General features: G+C 48.3%; 1 protein-coding gene across 16 annotated transcripts in view; it reads left to right on the top strand.

The window, feature by feature from the left end:
• The window catches only part of Dysf (dysferlin), a 201,616-nt gene that overhangs the window by 135,054 nt on the left and 45,390 nt on the right, over positions 1-21,172 (top strand). For 8 of the 16 annotated variants that reach the window (XM_021164299.3, XM_085840480.1, XM_021164307.3 and 5 more), the window contains 5 exons: positions 5,555-5,656; positions 5,754-5,915; positions 7,778-7,943; positions 8,224-8,300; positions 13,061-13,123. In XM_021164299.3, the coding sequence (XP_021019958.1) occupies positions 5,555-5,656; positions 5,754-5,915; positions 7,778-7,943; positions 8,224-8,300; positions 13,061-13,123 (570 nt within the window). The remainder of the gene's footprint in view (positions 1-5,554; positions 5,657-5,753; positions 5,916-7,777; positions 7,944-8,223; positions 8,301-13,060; positions 13,124-21,172) is intronic. The other 8 variants (XM_021164311.3, XM_021164310.3, XM_021164303.3 and 5 more) reach the window with 1 other exon arrangement.

Here is a 21,172-nt window from a genome sequence, read left to right as displayed (position 1 = left end):
AGCGAGAACGCATGCGTGCGTGCACACACATGGCAGGCGAAGTGTTGGGGCTCCTTGATAGTGGGACTCTTACAACTGGGAACCTATATAGAGGAAGACCTTTTCCAGGGGCTGGGGATTTGACTGTCCAAAGGACACTGCTAGTTGCCCCTCTTCTGCTCCGAGGTAAGGGATACTCTGGTTGAGGGCTGCATATCCTTTGTGGCCCCTAACAAAATGGTGGTTCAACCAGTTACCCTTAGGCACCTTCCCAAATCTTGGAGGCAGCAGGGGGATACACAGCTTACACTGAGACCTAGTCCAGTTTCGCTCCTGCACCCCAGCATCTACTAGAAGGGAAACATTTGGTGTTTTGCAATCAGGAAAATAAGCCCAGTGCCCCCCATCCCTCTCCTCCTCCCCCAAGGCCTTAATTTGAAACACTATTTTCCTGGGAAGTGTAATTAGACCAGCATGTTGTTCCTAATGAGCGGGGTGGGGTCGACGGAAGATGGAGCCTCCTGCTGCCTGGCTGCCCCCTTCCTGCAGCTCCCCAAGGAACCAGAATGGTCCCCTTTGGGTGAGGTGGGAAGTCTGAGGGCTACTGGGGACAGGACAGTCTGTTGGCTGCAGAGGTATGTCAACACCTGCACTGTCCTGGATAGGAACATCTGTCTAGTGTCACCAATGACTAGGAATGTATCGGCCTTCAGCAATCTGTGCTGAATTGGCCATGGGGCTATGTGGGTTGAGAGGAGTCTAAGGATGGCTTCTGTTGGTGGGAGGAGACCCTCATCTGTTCCTGGATATCTGGGTCTGAATTGGCTTGACCGGCACCCTGCCCCCCCCTGTGAATCCCCCCTTGTAGGTGGTCCCAGGTTTGTTCAGTCTTCAGGGCAGGCATAGGAGTTGGGTTAATATGGCTGCCTGTGATCAGGTTTATGGTATTGACTTGTCCTTGGGGTCTGAACTCCTCAGTCCCAGTCACCCAAGAGACAGCCAATCAGACACTTTGGTTGCTTTTGCAGTTTGACCCTCCCTTCCCAGTGACCTGGTGCAGTTATGTCCTGCTTTGTTAAGTGTCCCGGTACCCATACTGTTCTGGAGAGACAGATTTGGGCCCCATAGGTAGGCTGAACCAGGAGGAATACTTAAGAAGGGCAGTATTCCTGAGGTGTAGAAGCTGGCAACATGGCTCAGGCTCACTATTACCTCTTGAGTGAGATGAACAAAGGACGGTTAGGTTCATTGGAACTGTGTGAGAAATTGTGTGTGTGTGTATTTGTATAGGGTGTGTGTGTGTGTGTCTGGATGTGTTATAGGAGTCATCTATGTATAACAGATGTCAGAGAGCAAGGCTATAAGAAGTTTCTAGAGTGTTTGGAGAAATTGGGGGAAAGGTGAGTTTTGCCCTGAAGGCTGTACCAGGTTCTAGAAGGTGGTGTAGAAAACTGTCTCAGCCATGAGCAGGCACACCTAGCAAGGGCTCAGAGAGGACTTGACGATGATGGCAGAGCAGGTGGCAGTACAGTCAAGGAGAGCCACTTCTTTGCCTGCTCCTATCTCTGCTGAATCCCCCTCCCTTACTCCTGTATCTTCTCACAGTCATTGCTTAGTAATTCAGAGTTGCTGGGTAGCTAGGGACAATGACCAACAGAGAAATGGCTCGGGGTAATTGGTGTATCTTTCAATGGGTTGAAGGTCGGTGGACAGAGGATATGGGGGCCACGGAGACACTGGAACATAATAAGCTTAGGTCACCAAAGAAGATTTAAATGATGTATACAGTCCAAGCAGGAAGTGGCTATATGAAGAGGGACAGACTGTATTCCAGACAGATGGATGGCCAGTGCTGAGTCCCAAGGTTAAAGAGAATACAGCGCCTCTACTTAAGAAGGGCAGTATTCCAGAGGTGGCTAGTCACTCTTCAGGAATCCTGACGGGAAAAGTCATGTGGTGAGAGACGTCAGTAGTGGCTGGAAGATGAGGGGTCTTGGGGGCCTCTTCAGTCTTTGCAACTGTCTTGAGGACAGGGTCCCTTGAGTAACATATCCTAACCTCATGCCCACAGAGTGTCATAGGCTTTGTTAGCTGAGGGTGTGTGCAGAACTAAAAGCATAGAGACCACAGAGTGGATCACTGGACATCAGGAAGGAGAAAGGAAACTTGTGGATGAGGGGGCTGGAGGGAAAGAGAGGGGGAGGGAGAAAGAGGGGGAAGGGGAAGGGAAAGGGGAGCAAGAGAGAACACACAGGATAGAGATTTAGGGAAAGAGTCAACGGTGCTTGGTGATCATAGTAAGGTAGGAAGGGGGAGACAAGGGTGGCACTGGTTGTCGTGGTGGGTGCTGGGAGTGATGTATGAGATGACATTGAAGGGAGCAGCTTTTGGGGAGATGGATAAAAATGTTATCATGGACAAGGTAAGTGTGAGAGGCCACCAGGAAGGAGGCTTGGGCCAATTGAGTAGAAAGATGCTAGGAATGGGGCTGTGGGGTTAGGGGGGACACAAGAGACAGAATGTCTCTGAGCAAAGATGACAGCTTTTCAGTGCTCGGGAAGGAAGGGGTGGAGGTGGCCTGGCAGGTCCATCCTTGAGAGGAAGAGGGAACTGAGTAGGTGACTTTGGAAGAGACATTGAGTTCAGCCGGCAAGTGCCGACATGTGATGGGAGAGGTGAGACTCTACAAGTGACCTTGGGCTGCCGATCTTGACTTGGGAGAGAAGTTTCCAGGGAAGAGGTGCTGTAGCAAAGGCAGAGGGCAGAGAGGAGGAGGCTGGAGGCAAGGGGGAGGACTCAGAGAAACAGTGTGGATGGATAGAGAACCCTGGGGTGGGAAGGCAGATATGGAAGGAAGGGCAAAGGACTGGAAGGCTGGGGTGAGATGGGGTCGGGGACCTGGAGAACACCAGGGACTGGGTGCATAGTCACAGCTCTGGGTAATGTGGCACATATGACACGGCATTGTACTGGATGGTGTCTTCCAGGCTGGGCAGAGAAGGCCATCAGGAGCCGGATCCTGAGCATCTGAAGCCAAGTGGCATAGGGTGGGAATGTTACCGGAGGCCCGGGGACAGCGTGGTGGGCAGAGACAGTGTTGGGATGAGAGTGGTGTCCTCACGCTAAGGAAGTGGTCCCTGGGTGTCCTCTAACCTCTGTCTCTGCTTCTCTCCCTCCTGCCTCCACGTGGCTGGCTCCACAGCTATGCACGCCTGCCTTCTTCCTGCAGGGCTTCCTTCTGACGAGCACGGTACTATACTAACACTTAACCCGCTTGGGCCCCCTTGCGTTCATCCTGCTTGAGAAGTGGGCTCCCACTGTGGGGAGTCCAGTTCTCAGGCCTTACAGAGGATGCCATCACTGCAGTGCTCCGGGGAGCTAGAAAGGAAGGTGGGGCCTAGCCCACAGCTAGCTGATGGTTTTCTGTGGTGATTGTCAAAGAAATGGGTGACTGGGTGAGGGAGATTGTCCTGCCTCCTCATTTGGCAAAGCTTAGAGGCAAACACTTCCAGTTGTCAACCCCTGCCTTTTTGGCCTTAGTCCCACAGTAGTTTGGGCATCAGCCATGAGAGGGTTAAGAATATGCCGTACAAAGCTTGGCCCTTAAAACAGGCCACCCTGCTGCATAGCCACCTGCAAATGCAGCTCATGGCTGGTGTCTTGGTGCCGCCCGGGGTTCTGTTAGCAGCCCAGCTTCTATTGTGGTTGTGCAGGGTCTATGGGGCACCTCTCTTGGGTTTTGTGGTGGTCACAGCTCCCGTGCAGGTGTGCACAGAGGCAGCTCTGACTGTCACTCTTCCTATACCATGTCACCTTCTGTGTAGGCTAGGAGGAAACTAGCCCGCTTTTACCTTTGTCCTGGTGGTTTAAGGGCGGCTTTAAAGCCAACATTGTTCTGCAAGATGCTCCTTAAGTGACCCTCGGAAGAACAATTGGAACTCAGTGGTAAAAACCGTGGTGCCGACAGCAATGGCAGCCATAATTACTGTCACACCACTGACGAAGTGCTGTCTGGTGCCAGATACTCCTCTTGTTCATCTTCTCATTGAATTCTCAGAGTGACTGCTCAGCATATTGTTATTCCCTGTCTCTATGAGGACACTGAGTCACTGCTGCTGACTAACCTGCCCAGGCTCACACAGAGTTCAGGGCTGTCTGCTCCTGGACCTGAGGTCCTTATTACCACGGCTCTGGGTGGCATGGACCACCGGGCAGGAGGTGGCCTGGACTTGCTGTGAAATTTGATGTAGGCAGGAGGAAGTTGGTCTTTTTCTCTGTTCCTGCGGCTCTTGTCATCCGTGTTGGCAAATGCCTGTTGATACAGCGTTCTTTCCGAAACAAGGCTGTCAGAGAGAAAGGCAGGTAGTTGAGATGCTTATTAAAGCACAGCCCGTTTGGTAATAGTTCATCTTTGTAACATCAAGACCTCCCTGTGTGGATGTGCTGTATGGGCAACGTGCAATGATGGTATACCAAGGAGGAACAGTCTCTAGTACAACCTGTACTTGCATTTGTTCTGAAGGTTTCCCACTAGGTGGCAGTGAAGTGTCTTGACCTAATAAACTTATAAAATACATGGGAGTCAAAAGTCTTAAGAAAAGGGCATTTTACGTTAATTTGCCTAGTAGTGCTGGTGAACATTTGTGTGCTGCAGACGTTCTTGTATGGTGCGGACTTCTCAGCTCTCGTGCTAGTGGCTGGCTAGAGATTAACCTCTGCTACCGCACATGGGAAGAAGCTGAGTGACAGAAAGGAGGGGTCACCTTTCTCACCTTGTGGATGGTAGAGCTCGTGTTCACACCCAAAGCCACCATGTTCTGAGATCATGCACCTCTCTATTGCCTTATGTGCCATGCTCCCCACATAAGCTCTTGGTGATTCCTGCCTGGCTCATTTTGGAACCTCTGAGCAGGCCAGTATCACCATGTGCCTCACACATCCCTGGTCTGTGCTGGTAATGGAGCCTCCTCTGGGGCACTGATGGTGCTCCATGTCATATAAGGACAGTGGCCACACATCGCTGTGTCTCATTTGCCATTGCTCTGTTCTTCCTGGCTTCCTATGAGGATGCTCTGTCCTTGTGGAATACAGATGTGACAATAGGGTTGGGGGTTGGAGAGTGTCTGGGTGGAAACCAGGGTGTGTCTCAGCTGGGGGGGGGCAGGGTAGGAGAGCCAGGGTTGGGGGGATGTGACTGAGAGACTGAAATAGATGGGCCCGGATGGGGCAGAAAGGTCTGTGTGCTTGTGTCAGCATGAACACATCCATGTGAGCACACATGTGTGCAGAAGACAGGAACACATAGGTAGCTCAGTGGTGAGCCTGTGTGGTGGGAGGACCGCCTAGCCCTTGTGCAAAGATGTGCTCGTCCTGATCCTGGACAGGATGGTATCCAGCTGAGAGGCTACTCCTGCACCCTCATTTCTACTATCCATTTGTCCACCTCAAACTCTGTCCTCCATTCCTGTGTCTCTCGTTGCATGCGATTGCTTTTTGCTGGCCTGCTCATTTTTATTCCACTGCCTTGGCCTCCCCCCCACACTGTGGTCTTTTTCACTCTTGCTGTCCCCTGCAGACGGAGGACACAGATTTGCCTTACCCACCACCTCAAAGGGAGGCCAACATTTACATGGTTCCCCAGAACATCAAGCCAGCTCTCCAGCGTACTGCCATTGAGGTGAGCCTGGTTGTGGGTCAGGGGCCACCAGCCTGGTCTTCCCACTTCCTGCCTCAGACGTGCTCAGCGGCTCTATCTCCCCTTCCTCTGTCCCTAGATCCTGGCTTGGGGCCTGCGGAACATGAAGAGCTATCAGATGGCCAGCATCTCTTCCCCCAGCCTCGTGGTGGAGTGTGGTGGGCAGACAGTGCAGTCCTGTGTCATCAGAAACCTTCGGAAGAACCCCAACTTTGATGTCTGTACTCTCTTCATGGAAGTGGTGAGCCTTACCTCCTCGCTGTTCCCTTCCAGAGTCCTGAGGGGTAGAGTGACCTCGTGATCTCGGCACCCCTGGGGTTCAGCTCCAGCTCCCAGAAGGGCCCAGTGTGTGTGTGTGTGTGTGTGTGTGTGTGTGTGTGTGTGTGTGAGTCATATCATCTCTGCACTCCGCTTCCCTATGAATACAGGAATTACTTCTTGCCTCATTGAAGGCTTTGTCCTGGGTGCAGCACACAGCCTTGTTGCCCGATTCTGGGTCAGCAGAAGCCTCAGGAGCCATTCTCAGTATGTCTCCTTTAGGGAAGGCTTTCACTGCTAGGCTCCTCCCGGGGACCCCCCCCCCCCCCCGGCTGGCCTTCAGCCATTCCTCCCAGGTTTCCCTGCCTGGTTCTGTCTTAGCTTGAGCCCTTCAGGGAAACTTCAATCTTCAGTCCTCAGCTCCCCAGTTCTTGTTCCTCAAGCCTCTGTCCTGGCCATTGGGCCCTCAGCTGTCAGCTCCATCTCACCTTTCAGTTTCCTTTTCTTTAGCCCTGGCCTCCAAAGCCCCAGTTCTCATTGCTCCCCTAGTTCTCAGCTTTAGCCCCCAAACCTCCAGACCCTGGCCCCTGAATCCTTAGTCTTGTAGCCTGTGGATTTTCAACCATCACCCCCCTGCCCCAAGCACTTAGCTTTCTAGCTTTTGATTCTGCAGTCCTTTATCTCCAGCCATAAGCTCTCAGGCCCTACCCCTGAGTTTTGAGTCCTTTCCTCCAATTCCCCAGCTTCTGATCCCTTAATGCTCATCTCCAGGTCCTCAATGCCTGGCCTCTGAGCTCTTACCCTTGCCTCCCATTCCTCAGTTCTGGCTCTCCTGGTCTGAAGCCTCAACTCTCAGGGTCCCAGCACCTGACTACCCAGCTTCCATCCCCCATAGCCTTCAAATCTGACCCATTGTGGCCTCAGTCCATGGTCTCCCAACCCTTGCCCCTGTCCTCACTGGTCTCTTAGCTTCTGACCGCTCTACCCCCAGCATCTCTACCCCAGCCCCAAGTTCTCAGCCCCAGTCCCTGCCCCCCACTACTCCCAGGCCCCTGCCATTGACCCTTGACTCCCAGTCTCTGGCCTCCCAGTTTTCAGACCTCTAGTCCTCAGCCCCGCCCCCAGCCCTAAGCCCCGAACCCTGAGTTTCCCACCCCTTATCCCTCTAGTCCCTACCTCCCAGTCTTCTCCAGCTCCCTGGGCTGCTGAGGCCCAGTGGCCGGTGTAAGTCAAGTCTGAGAGAAGGAAAATGGTTTGTGAGATGAAAGCACACTAGAAATTCCAGGCCCAGTGGCTGTCAACGGGAGCCTTCTCTTGGCGCAGCCGAGACGCCACTGAAGGAGTGCATATAAATTATTTCAAGTTGTGTTCAAAGTGCTTTTGGGGTGGGGGGAGAAGAATCTAGGTCTGCAAGCCAACTCCTGAGTATCCACTTGGGGGGGACTGTCTGTAAGAAATGTTGAGCTGCAGCCCAACTCCCCCCCTCTGCCACCCCCTACCCCCACCCCTTCCCCCTCCTCCCAGGCAGTGCAGGTTCAGAGCAAATAGACTTGCTCAGACTTCAGGCTGACCTGGGTGTGTTTGGAAGTAAAGCTATGGGAAAACCTGCCTTTACACACAGCAGCTGAGGCCGGACAGAAAGGTGTGTGGCCTGTCCCACTGACCAGCACCTGGGCTGCTGGCCACCATTTTGGACTTTGGACTATTGTGGACTCTTCGTGGGTTCAGAGTCACTTTCTGTTCTTTGGTCCTGTCTATGAGAACTCTCCCTTACTCCTTCCCCTGGGAGTTCCCGGAAAGGAGCTGGGGGCCATGTTTAGAGCATCCCTCTTCTCCTCTCTCCAGATGTTACCCAGAGAGGACCTCTACTGTCCCCCTATTGTGGTCAAGGTCATTGATAATCGCCAGTTTGGCCGCCGGCCAGTTGTGGGTCAGTGTACCATTCGCTCCCTGGAGAACTTCCTGTGCGACCCATACTCAGCAGAGAGTCCATCCCCACAGGGTGGCCCAGGTAAGGAGCCTTTGCTGAGCTGGCCCAGTCATTTTTCCCTCGGTTTGGCACATCTGAACCACGTGACCTCCTACTTGTGGGTGGGAAGCATGGTTCAAAATAGAGGGAAGTAGAGGGAAGGGAATGGATGGGGAACATGGGAGATGGGAGAGATAGAATCAAGGAAGAGAAGGGCTGGGGACAGAAACTCCTCTACCAGTGTGAGGGGAGGTGAGATTGTGGGGTCTGGTGACAGTCCCCTGGCTGAGTCCCTCTTAGATGTAGACTTGCTTGCCTGCAGATGATGTGAGCTTGCTCAGCCCTGGAGAAGATGTGCTGATTGACATCGATGACAAGGAGCCTCTCCTTCCTGTCCAGGTAGGATAAATGAGATGTCAGCTCCCTTCTGCCCCATACCCGGCATTCCTCATTCCCTCTAGCCCCTCCCCTACTCTTTGCTATGGTATAGCCATTATACACATCCCTCTATACCCTGGTGGCTGGGTGCTGCTTGGTGGAAGGACATGGGTGGGAACTTTCATTGTGATGGGGGAAGGGTTGTGTAGTCCTTAGGGTAAGACCTAACCTTTTTTTCTGGAAGCATGTGGGGAGGGGGAATGGAACATCTACCTTATGGCTGCATTGAAGGCTTTCTTCCTGAGATCCCTCAGTGAGAAGGGAGACAGAAGGGAGTGTCTCTTCTTTGAAGGAAGATTAGTCGCTGATCTCGTGCTTGGCAGTGCCTTGGAGGTAGCTTTAGAGAGAGCGGCTTGCTTAGTTTAGGACTATAGTATATCTTTCTTATCCTCCACCTCTAGGACCAAGAAGGGTGGATTTGGGGGAGGGGCAGGTAATCAGTCATCCTTTTGTTGGGCACTCTGCAACCTAGGGCCTGCTGGTGACCACATGACATACCAAGGCAAGTGTCAGGAAGCCTATAGCATATTTTTTCCTGAAGGGAGCGTTGCTCTTGTCTTGAGCTGTGGATGTGCTCTGTCTGCATCTCATTCAGTACTTGCCTCAAGAAAGGCCAAGAAGCCCTACTGTGAAGACTGGCCTTGAACTTGTTTAGGATGTCACCCTCCTCTGTGACTGTGCATGCAGACTTACACACCTAATGCCTTGAGTGCTCTTAGAGCTTCAGAATACCTGAGGCAGAGCCTCCCAGCCTGTATGATGGTACTCTATCCTCAGACTGCAGTGGATAGATAGGTGGATGGTTGCATAGATGGATGAAGAGACAGTTGACCTTCAGCAAGGCACTGTGCTCTTCAAGTCACCTACTAAATCTTAGCTTTGCACATGAGAGCAAAGCTGAGTGCTGAGACAGCCTCAAGATCCCCAGAGCTTAGCTCTGAAGCTTTCCCTGGAGATACTGAGACCAGTTTCTGCCTCTTTTTCAATCTACTACTTCCAGGGTTTGCTCCTGGACTCAAGCTACTGTGGAGGCAGGAAATCTTGCTCTGTGTTTTCACAGATGCTGAGAATGAGCCAGAAGCCCCAATTGCTATCTACAGGCCTCTAACACTCACCAGGTCTCTGCCTTGCATTCTGTGTGCTGAGACTGTCTTTGCCCCTGTTCTCTTGCTCAGTCCATTATTTGAGACTCAACTTATCATTGGCCACCCCTTCTCTGGCATGATCTTGCCTACAGCATCAGCTCTAGATCCTGCATATCTCTCTGGGTCTCAGCATCTTCTCTGGATTAAATGCAGGACAGCAACCAGGTGTCTTTTTTATGTACCTAATGTCCAGCACAGGACCTGATTTAGAGGAGGTATTCAGTGAGAATATGTCTAGATGGCCAGTGGGTGGATGAGTGAATGGATGCATGGATAGATGGCTAGATAGATGGAAAGATAGATGGATGGATGAATAGATAGGTGGATAGAGATAGACAGATGGGTAGATATATTAAGGGATGGATGAGTCAATGGGAAGAGAAACAGATAGATAGGTAGATGGATGATGAATGAGCAGACGGGTAGGTAGATGGGTTGATAGGTGAGTGGATGAGTGGATAGAAGGATGGATGGATGGATGGATGGATGGATGGATGGATGGATGGATGAGTGGATGCATGAATAGGTAAGTTGGTGGGTGGGTAGGTTCATGGATGGACAGGTAGAAGGATTGATGAACAGATGACTGGATGGATAGATAGGTAGATGGATAGATGTGTGAACAGATGGGTAGATGTATGTATGTATATATGTATGCATGCATGTATGTATATATGTATTATGTATGTATGCATGCATGCATGCATGTATGTATGAATGTATGTGTGTATGTATGTATGTATGAATGTATGTATGTGTGTGTGTATGTATGTATGTATGAATGAATAGAGAGAAAACTTGCCCATTGTCTGCATGAGTCTGAGGAAGAATGTCTCCTAACCAAGAAAGCTGAGTGAAAATTTGGAGAAGGCTCCGCAACAATGTCAGTACAAGGCTGTGCTTTGCCTTCCTTGTTGATGGGTATTTGTAGCTAAGTGAGTCCCAACCCCTGGCTTGCCCCCCTGCCCTCAGCTCCTATTTCCTGTCCGCTTCACAGGCCTGTATAAGCTACAAGTATGTGCAGGGCTTCCCAACAAGATTTCTGCTCTCTGTGTGTCACCTTTAATGTCCACAGTCTTAGATAAAGAGGGACTGTTTTAGTCCTGTTGGCTCCAAGCACAACCAGAGATAGAGTGTGAAGTGGTCAAGGCTAGATTGCCTCCTGGCCCTGACATAATCAGACCAGGACTAGGCTTGAGCAAGAGCCAGACATAGGCTTGTGCTCTGTGTGAGCACGTGGGTACTCTGGAGAAGTAGACAGAGAGGTGGGTGCCTAGGAGCTGGGATCCAGGAGATGTGACACATAGGCAAAGCTGGTCTTGCCTAGGTTGGGAGGTAGCAGGAGAAAGATGGTGGTGGTGGTGGAGGAGGAGGAAGAGGAGGAGGAGGAGGAAGAGAAGAGGAGGAGGAGGAGGGAGAAGAAGAGAGGAGGAAGAAGAGGGGGAAGAAGAGGAGGAGGAGGAGGAGAAAGAAGAGGAGGGGGAGGAGAAAGAGGAAGAGGGGTAAGAGGAGAAGGAAGAAGAGGAAAAGGAGGAGGGGGAGGAGGGGGAGGGGGAGGGGAGGGGAGGGGAGGGGAGGGGAGGGGGTCCAGCTTCCTTTAATGGAAGAGGCCTGGGCCCCATTCTTACTGAACATACCATCTGGAAGGAACATACCATGCAGGTTTTGGATTAGTAGCTGAGGATGTGGTATGTACAAACACACACACATATAAGATGTGTGTTTGTGGTGAGGTGTACATGTATGTGCATTAAAGAGGTGTATATGTGCTAAGGTTCTGTGTATCTGTGTGTGTGCATGTGGTGAAGTAGCATGTATGTGGTAAGGTGGTGTATGCATGTGGTAAGATGTTGTGTGTGTGGTAAAGTGTTTGCATGTATGAGGTGAGGTGAGGGAGTATGTGTGTATATGTGGTAAGGTTGGTATGTGTGTGGTGAAGTGGTGTATGCATGTGGTAAGGTGGTGTGTGTGTATGTGGTCTGGTAGTATGTATGTTTATTGTAGGTATGTGCTGATACGTCAGTGGTAGGTGTGTGTGTCTGTGTGGTGAGGTGTGTGTATGTGGTAAGATGCAATGTATGTGCACTTGTGTGGTATGTGTTTTACTGAGGATACACCTGGAAGATGGCATGGAGAAGCCCTGAGAAGGTGGTAAGGACCTTCTCTCCCATGGTGGGCTGAGGTGCAGGCAGCTCTCAGGCTCAGGCTAATTTGGAGCTCACTGCTCCACTTATAGGCTTCAGGCTGCCATGAAGGTGGAAACACAGTCCCAGAATTGGAGCAGCAAATTATGGCCACAGCCCCAGGGGAACGTGTAATTTCTGCAGCTGCACAGGGCTTTGGTGCTATGTTTAGCCACATGTGTCCCTTGTGCTCTGGTGACCTGCCTGTCCCCCTCTCACCTTCTCTAAAAGGGAACAATTTCAAAATAACACTGAGGCCTCTGAAGGGTCAGGGCAAGAAGGGGAGGGACAGGGCCATCTTTGGCCATCTGGGGTCTGCTGGTGGCACGCACCAGTCTATTCTGGAAGGTTCTACTATACCTGGTATTGGCCAGCAGCCCTGGCTGGTGGCTGGTTGCCATTTCATCTGCCTGCCTTCCTAGACTTGGGCCCTGTAGCTCCTTGGTAGTGCTTCCTGCACAGAAGGAAGAATCTAAAGCCCACTCCAGGTCTCAACAGGGTCTCCCCTACACTTCTGCCCTAAGCCTTTTCTCCTGTATTGGAAGGAAGTCTGGCCTGAGATTCACCATTTTCAGGGTCTTCTTGGAGCCTCTGAATCACTGAGAGGGAGGTTGGTGCTGGTGGCTGTGGGTCCTCAATACTCCCTGCATTCTCTCACCTCCCATTTCCCCTGTTGCAGGGTCTCTCTCTCTCTCTCTCTCTCTCCTGCCCCTCTGTCCAGCTTTATCCACCGGCTATCCTGCTATTCTGCAGGGGAGCCGTTTCTAGGACAGGCAGCAAGGCTGTCCTGTGAGACTCCTCCAGCTTCCTTTGTGTAGGTCTCGGGAGCCATGTGGTCCCCTGCTTCTGGGAGATGGAAGCTGAGGGCTTTGCCCTTCCTTGGCTACCCTGCCCAGGAAGTATGGGTTTGTTAGGGACAGAAGGAGCAATTGGAGGGATGGTGAGGGCTGGAAACGTCTCTGGAGCAGGCAGATTTGAGAAAGGCAGAAAGTATCTGGTTGGTACACCTTCAAGCATGGCAGCAAAGGCTGTAACATAAAACAGTGGCAGGAGACCAAACTAGGCTGGCAAGGCCTTCCTCAAATTCCAACGCTGACTCACCACTCACTGTTGCTCTGGGTCACTGTGATTCAGGGAGGTTGTGGAACTGTCCAAGGTCACATAAATGGTTGGACCATGGAGCCAGGCATGTCTTACAGGGGATAGCCCATTCTGCCCACAGTTGGTGCAGGGGGTACCTGGGAAGAGAGGGAGGGAGGGAGGGAGGGAGGGAGGGAGGGGGTGAGGGAACAAAGGAGAACCCTACTCCCTCAGAACCATCTAACCTTCCCTCTCACAGGTCCTCAGATCTCAGCCCCAAATCCTGTTGCTAACCAGCATGTTTAATTTGTAGCTTACAGATGGGCTGTCAAGCTTGGGCCCCACTAACCTGACGCCTTCTCCATCCAGTCCTCATGTATGTATTGTTCACTATTTGTTGGCTCAATTGTCTTTGCATATCTGGGAATAAGAATAAAGGGTAGGGAGGAGAGGAGCCCTTCCTGATACTGGTGTGGTCATGCAGGGGTGGAAGTAAGCTCTGGGGTGCAAACCTAGAAATCTCCAGCTCGATCAGTCTCCTGCCCTCCTGAACATTACTTCAGCCCTGGTTACCTGTGTGGGCTGGGGTTGGGTATGGCTGCTAGGGCCAGAGGAAGCAGGCAGGTCCCTAGCTTCAACTCTGTCCTCTGGGACCAGGCCTAGGAAGGCTCTTCAAATGGCCACAGGCTAGCCTTCCCTGTTCCTCCCACAACATGAGTATGGCTACGGCCAAGAACTTTCTGTGAATCCTGATGTATTCTGAGTCCAGATGGTTGGGACAATGTCAGTACTGTGGTACCTAGTAGGGCTACTTTCTGTCTGCTGATCTACCAGGTTCAGGCATCTCTGAGTTACCTTTTGTGAACATACAGAAAACAGGGCGGTCAGCATCTCCATCCGAATCTAAAACTGTTTAAGTGTGTCCATGTTATTTTATGTTCTTGTTTAGACTTTGGGTTTTACAATGTTGGAATCATTGTCCTTTCTTATAATATGCACCGCAAAGCTTAACGATACAATGTGAATGCTCTCCCACTTATTTTTAAAAGTATGGTTGAATGTAGCATGCAGCATCTCAAAGTACTACATACTCATCACTGGACACTTGATGTATTAATTCCCACTGCTGTCCTTTACATGGCTAGACTTAGTTTGCTGTCTATAAGTCCAGTCATTTAATTTATTCCTAGGTGTTTTGTAGCCTTTGTTACTGTTATCAGTGGAATACCTCTTTTTTATGATTATAATTCTTACCAGAAAATACCTCCTCTCCTCTCCTCCTCTCCCTTCCTCGCTCTTCTTCTCTCCTCCCTGCCTCCCCTCCCTTCCCCTCCTCTACTCTTCTAAGCTTAACCGTCTCTTTCTCTCCCCTTCTCCCTCTTCTGTGCCAGGGATTAAACACAGGGTCTTGTGCGTGCAAGTGCTGTACCACCGAGTTAGACCCCTAGCTCGGGAAACAGCACTTCTACATATACATCGCAACTGTCTCATTATTAAGCCCTCTCCTTAACCCTTATTGATTGAAGAAAATTTCTAGATGGATAAGGCAGTTTATTCCTCATAGCTGGAACTTGATTATTACTCAGAGTACTATTTGACAGTAGAGGTGCCATTGAGCAAAGTTATTTGGCCCTTAATTAATGAGAATTATTTATTGTTTTCTTTTAATGGTAGTGACAACTAGATGTTTTATACTCATAGTCTTGGCTTTGTCAAGATTTTGTCTTTAATTGATAGTTTTCTACTAGCTTAAACTTGCAACGAGGACTGGAGGGAATGGCTCAGTGGTTTAAGAGTGCTTGTTGCACAATCGTGAGGACCCAAGATCAAATCCACAGCACCCACATACAAATCCAGGCACAGCCATGTGAGCCTATAACCTGTGTGGAGGGTGTGGTAAGCAGAGACAGCAGGATCCCTGGGGCTGACTGGTGACCATCTTAGCTCCAGCTTCAGTGAGAGAGCCTGTGTGAAGGTACAGAGTGGCAGAGCGGGATACTTGATGTCTTTCTTCAGCCTCCACATGAGCGCATGGCTTGCATACTTACACATACATGTGTGTATAACCTTCCCCCCACACCCCCACACAAAGGAATAATAGATATAAGAGTTTGGTCCTATCAGTGTCATTTGGCATCTCCCAAGGTGATACCTTTCTTTACATTATTTCAGAGTCTACAAAGCATAACCATGCCATGTTCCTGGGGTAAACCTAGGTCTCTCAGTCTGTCAAGGGTCCATAGTGTGCTGAAACCCTCTTCTCTAACACAAGCAGGAGGTCAGCCGGCGGATGGGGAAGGTGGGTTAGACTGGATCACTGATGTGCCTCACCTTGGACACTGATGTGCAGGTCCCCCACTACTGTGTGTGCTCATCTCCCCAGTCTTGGGGACAGAAGCCAAACTCCCTTTGGATCTGCATGTGCCAACTGCCCTCTGTTCACTTAAAACCCCAGCCAGCATGCACTATCTATGAATTTTAGCCTTTTGTTTATTAATCTTTGAGAAGAACGGAATGGTGTGACAAGACCTGAGTGTAGAGGCCTTGGAAAATTAAGGTCTGACTGCCGTCTTCATGCTGCTTTGTGTGTGCTTAAAAAAAAAATAAAAAAAAAGCTGAGAGCATTACATTAAAATTTGATAGTTTTGCTCATATTTATGTCATTCCATTATTAGTGCAGCTGGCACGGGGAGGTTAGAAGCAGACCCATTTGACTGTGGTCACAGACACAGGTCACTTGCCGGGAGCCGCTGAGGGTGTGTGTAGTGTATAAGAGCAGCTACAGGTCTTCAGCTGGCACAGACGTGTGTCTATCTGTGTCAAGGGGACATTTGGAAAGAGAGATGCTGCCATAATATTTGAGTTAGACTTGCTGATACTCATTTAGAGTTTCTGCATGTTACTCTGTGCTGTCTTGAGTAGGCCTTGATGCTAGAGTTACACTAGCTCCCAATGTGTCCTCCACACTTGTCACTCTGCCTCTACCGTTAAGCGGTTGCTGTGGCATGGGCATTGACTTCTTTTCTATGTCCACCCCACCGTGTGTGTGTGTGTGTGTGTGTGTGTGTGTGTGTGTGTGTGTACATTGTAGGCTAGATCTGCATAGGAAGGAGAGCATGCAGGTTTTGTTTTTCTAAGCCTGGTTGGTATCATACGTTTCAGAGCTGTCCACGTTCCTGCAAGTGTTATGATTGTGTTTTTCTTTATAGCTGAATAAAATGCTACTGTGCAGAGGTACCACATTTTCATCATTACTGGTTCATCCGCTGATTCATGTCTAGGCCGGCTCTGTTCCTAGTTCTTTAGAGGTACATTTCCCAGGTAGTTGTGACTTGTGTGTAAAACTTAGCCCTCCTTTATGCTGCTCTTATTTCCCTAGGACTCTTGTTCACCCTTCTGCTTCAGCTTTCAGGCACTCACGTAACTTGTGACCAGTCGGTTCTGCTGCTGCTTCTTTGTCTTTTCTTTTCTTCTTCTTCTTTTTAATCTTTATGCATTTTTAATCGTTATTCAATTCTTCTATTTTTTTCTTTTTCCAATTTTTATTAGGTATTTTCTTCATTTACATTTCAAATACTATCCTGAAAGACCCCTATACCCTCTCTCCCCCTCCCCTGCTCTCCTACCCACCCACTCCCACTTCTTGGCCCTGGTGTTCCCCTGTACTGGGACATATAAAGTTTGCAAGACCTAGGGGCCTCTCTTCCCAATGATGGCCGACTAGGCCATCTTCTGCTACATATGCAGCTAGAGACACGAGCTCTGGGGGGTACTGGTTGGTTCATATTGTTGTGGACCCTGATATAGCTGTCTCTTGTGAGGCTATGCCAGTGCCTGGCAAACACAGAAGTGGATGCTCACAGTCAGATATTGGATGGATCACAGGGCCCCCAATGGAGGAGCTAGAGAAAGTACCCAAGGAGCTAAAGAGATCTGCAACTCTACAGGTGGAATTCTTTGTCTTTTCTATCTTTATTGTTTTCTTCCTTGCCTTATTGTACTGGCTAGGCCTGTAGTTGGGTGAGTTATGGGATACATTTTTGAAAGTATTAGTTTTGTTCCTAGTTTTTTTTTTTTAAATGAATATTTTTGGCTCATCAAGGAGTATGAAACTTATGAGGTAAATGACAACTTGATCATTAATGTTTGTTATCAGGAACGCTGTTTCTTTGAAGGCTTTTCATGTATTCCATGAAATGGTCATGTGATTTTCATGGTCATGTGACTTCTCTCCTTTGCTTTGTTAATGGGACTCACTTTCACTTGCTTTCCTTTCCTTTCAGCTCAGAAACAGCCTCGTATGTTTCAAACAAGCCAACATGGTCAGGACATTGTTTTTTTCGTGCATTGCCAGATTCCACTTGCAGAGACTTAGCTCTGTCTGTCTGTCTGTCTTTCTCTTTTTCTTATATAGCCCAGGCTGTATCTCTTACATATCCTAGAACTTACAGAAATCTGCCTGCTCCTTCCTCCTGAGGGCTGGGACTTAAGGCACGTGCTCTGTCTTTTTGTACCAGTTTTGGGGAATAACAGCTTGAAACTTCTCCATGTCCTCCAGGTCTTAGTGTCTAGGTAACAGTCACCGTATAAAGCCTGGGTGACAATGATCTTTCTCTTTCTTCTAAGAAGACAGGATAAGCCTGGCATCATCATTTGTCTGTGTTTGACAAACTCACTTGTAAAGCTGTCTAGACCTGGCGTTCTTCTCGGGATATTTTAAATTGCTGTTGTAATTTAAGGAATCTTTATAGGACCTCTGAGACTTTCTCCTTCTAGGTGAGTCTCTTTTGGAGATTTATATTTTATAAGAATGTATCCATTCCCTCCACAAATATTGGCAGAGCGTTTTTTGTAATGCCCTCTTAATTTTTCTAGCCTTTTACTCCTCCCACTACCCGTGTCTCCTTCATTTTTCAGGATTTTATTTTTCTAGTCAGACTTGGTCAGATTGTTTTCATCATTTTCAAGGAATCAGTTTCCCAATTGATTTTCTGTTTTGCTTCCTTATTTCGTAGCTGATTAGTTTATTATTATTATTATTTCCTTCCTTCCATCTGGGGGGTGTTTATTATATTTTTAACCTCTATGTAAACATTGAGGGCTATAAAATTCTCTGTTAGGTATTGTGTTATGCTTCCCACAGGACTTGGCAAGTAGTATTTTTGCCATTTTTCTGTTCTGAATATTTTCTTATTTCTGTTATTTCATTTTGATACCTGAGTTGTCTAAAAATACTTTGGAAGTTCCTAAATTATATTTTAAGTTATCTTTCTGTTGCTTTTGTTGATACTGGCTTAGCTGAGCTGTCCTATGGTCCAGAGTCTCTGTGTAATAATACTTAGAAATGATCTATATGACCCAGAAAAAGATCCGTTTTATAAGTGTCTTGTGGAAGCCTGAAGAATGTGTATTCTTCAAATGTGTTTCACAGCCTCAGATCCACTTAGAACACTTTGTTAATGTGATATTCAAAATTAGATTACTTAGTTTTGTTTTATTTTTAAAAACTGTGTGTGTGTGTCTGTGTCTGTGTGGGTATGTGCACACAACTGCAGGTGCCTGTGGAGGCCAGCAGAGGGTGTCTGATCTCCAGAATCTGTAGTTACAGGTTGTTGTGAACCACCTGAATTTAACTTGGATCACAAGAACACTTTACACAAGATTTACTCTGCATAGTATGCAGGGCTGTAGGCCTGACTGGCCTGGACCTGGCTAAGTAGACCAGGTAGGCTTCAAGCTCACAGCTATGTGCCTCTGCTTCCTAAAAGCTGGGATTAAAGAATTGCAACACCATACCCCTTGGAGTCTCCATTTTTGAAACATGTATCATCCTTTCATTTCAAAAAAACTAATTATTTGGATTGTTTGCTGCCTCACTTTGTATTTCTATTGGCTTTATCTTTTCTATCTCTCTCTTTCCTCTATTCATCCATCCCTCTCTCCCCTGGTATTGAGGATTGAATTCACAGGCAATCTACCAATGAGTGACATCTCCAGGACAGGCAGACAGGCAGACAGACAGGCAGACAGGCAGACAGGCAGAAAGGCAGAAAGACACACACACACACACACACACACACACACACACTCCTTTCTCTTTCTCTCTCTCTCCCTCCTCAATATATAAGAATCTTCCCTCCTTTCATGCCCCCTCTCATTTGCCCTTGTAAAGTTAGTTGTGTGCCACTTTTATTCCTTTAGTGACTGGTGTAGAGTTCTTTCTATTTGCTGTTTGGGGCAGGCTTTCACTAGGTGACTCAGGCTAGCCCTAGCTTGAGATCTTCCTGGCACAGTCTCCTGAATGTAGGGATTACAAGTGTGCACTACACCCACCTTATTTTAACCATAGCCTGCCTCTCTAACACAGCGAAGCTTCAATGTAGTTCACATGCACGCTTCTGCAGAGTCTGGTTATGAGCTTCGACGGCTCTTTCAGGAGTTTCACAGCTTCATTGGACATTTTAATTCCTTCTTGTAACTGCTTTTATTTTATTGAGTAATCAGCTTTCTCGTAGCTAAGTTCACATTTACTGTCCCTCAGTGTGGCAGTCTCTGCCCTCCCATTTTACTTTTTCTTTAAGTAGAATCTGTTGAAGCGCTTATGTGGGAGCCAGTTTATTTTAGTCTTTTCCACTTTCTAATTGTCTGAAGATGCTTTTATTTCACCCTGTTTTGAGGACTCCATGTCACCCATGTTATTTCTGTCACCACCATCTCTGGCGTCAGCTGTGACCCTGTCATTTTAACTCTGAAGACATTTCCATTTTCACTGGTTTTGGGTAGTTCTCAGTTGTCATCTCTTCAAATGCTTTTTCTATTCTATTCTTCCCAATATTCCATGGACACACCACGGACCATCTTGTCCTTCCATGCCAACTGAATTTGCACGTTACATCTGACACTTCATCTGTGGCTTCTGCATTCACAGGTACAAATAACACAGGTTGAAACTATTTAAAAGATGATTGTGCCCATGTCAAACACACACAAGCGCTTCCCCCAATCAGTGCAGTTTAATAACTGTTTATGTGGCATTTGGTTCACACTGAGCACTGAAAGTCATCTGGAGGTGATTGACAGGATGCAGGAGGATATGTGTAGGTTATAGGCAAATTATGCATGATCATAGGTAAGGGCCTGTGCTTCTCCAGTTGATGACCACCCGGGGGCCCTGCAGAAACTTGGCCTTACTCTGTTAATTTCTTCTTTTTAAAAGTTCTTAAAAAGTACTTATGTATGTGCATGTGTGTGAATCTGCATGCATGCAGTTGTCCACGCAGGCCAGAGGAGTGGCCATTGGAGTTATAGGCAGTTGAGAGCCATCTCATGTGGGTGCTGGAAACCAAACTTGGGTCCTCGGGAAGAGCAGCAAGCATCCTTAACTGCTGAGCATCTCTTCAGCCTTGGGAATACATTTCTAAAAATGATTTATTGTATTTTTAAAATATATGTGCCTGTGTGTGTTATGTGCATGACAGTGCTGGTGCCCCAAAAGGCCAGAGAGATCAGATCCCCTGATTTGGGAGGTCTGGATTATTGTGCTAGAGACTGAACTGGGGTCCTTTGTTAAGAACAGCGCCAGTTCCTAACCACTGAGCCATCTTCCCAGCACCGATGTTCGTTTCTTGATGTTATCTTGATGCTGATTTCTGAAGATGCATCTTCCATTTACTTAATGTTACTCATTTCTGATCTGATATTTAACCCAGTTTACAAAGTTTGTCATCCAAGGCTTACATTTTTTTATTTTTGGATGTTCTTTCTTCTTCAGTCTGTTTAGTTTTGAAGGTCTCTGTCTGTCTTTTGTTTCCTGGAGAGTCCTTTGGTTCACATGTGATTTCTGACACTTCTGCTTTCTGTTCTCACGGGTCTGCTTCTGCAGTTGGTTCATCCTCGCTGGCGCTCACTTGTGGTGTCTGTTCCTCATGTGTTCACTATTTTTTGATTGTGAACTCATGCTCTTTGGAACTTTATCTGAGAATTCTTTGAGGCCTGGATGGAAGTCACATTCTTCCAGAGACGATGTGTGTTTACTTTTACCAGAAGTCTGGAGACACTACAAACCCAGATTCACTTAAAACTAAATGTTCAGCCGTGGCTTTTGGGGTCCCATAGTCAGTATGCATTTGGCTCCTCATCTCTCCAGATTTTTCCTTTCTTGTTCGCTGTGGAAGATTTTCCTTATGCCCTCATCATCTCCAGAGTGAAGCAAAGTTTTAAAGATGTCTGTTGGTGTGATAGCCTTGCTGGGAAGATCTTGCTGGTTGTCTAGTTTGTCCTTTAGTTGGAAATTGAAATCTGTTTCACTTTTGAGTCTGACAGCCCTGTTTTCCATCAGGCAGGTTATATCTCCTTCAGGACCCCGCACTCTGATTTCCTGTCTGTGGCATCTTCTCCAATCTTCCTACAAACATGAACAAAGCCA

The sequence above is a fragment of the Mus caroli genome, unplaced genomic scaffold, assembly GCF_978045245.1.
Source record: "Mus caroli unplaced genomic scaffold, Mus_caroli_1 scaffold_7, whole genome shotgun sequence".
Classification (NCBI taxonomy): Eukaryota; Metazoa; Chordata; class Mammalia; order Rodentia; family Muridae; genus Mus; species Mus caroli.
This window is presented reverse-complemented; position numbering and strand designations above follow the sequence as displayed.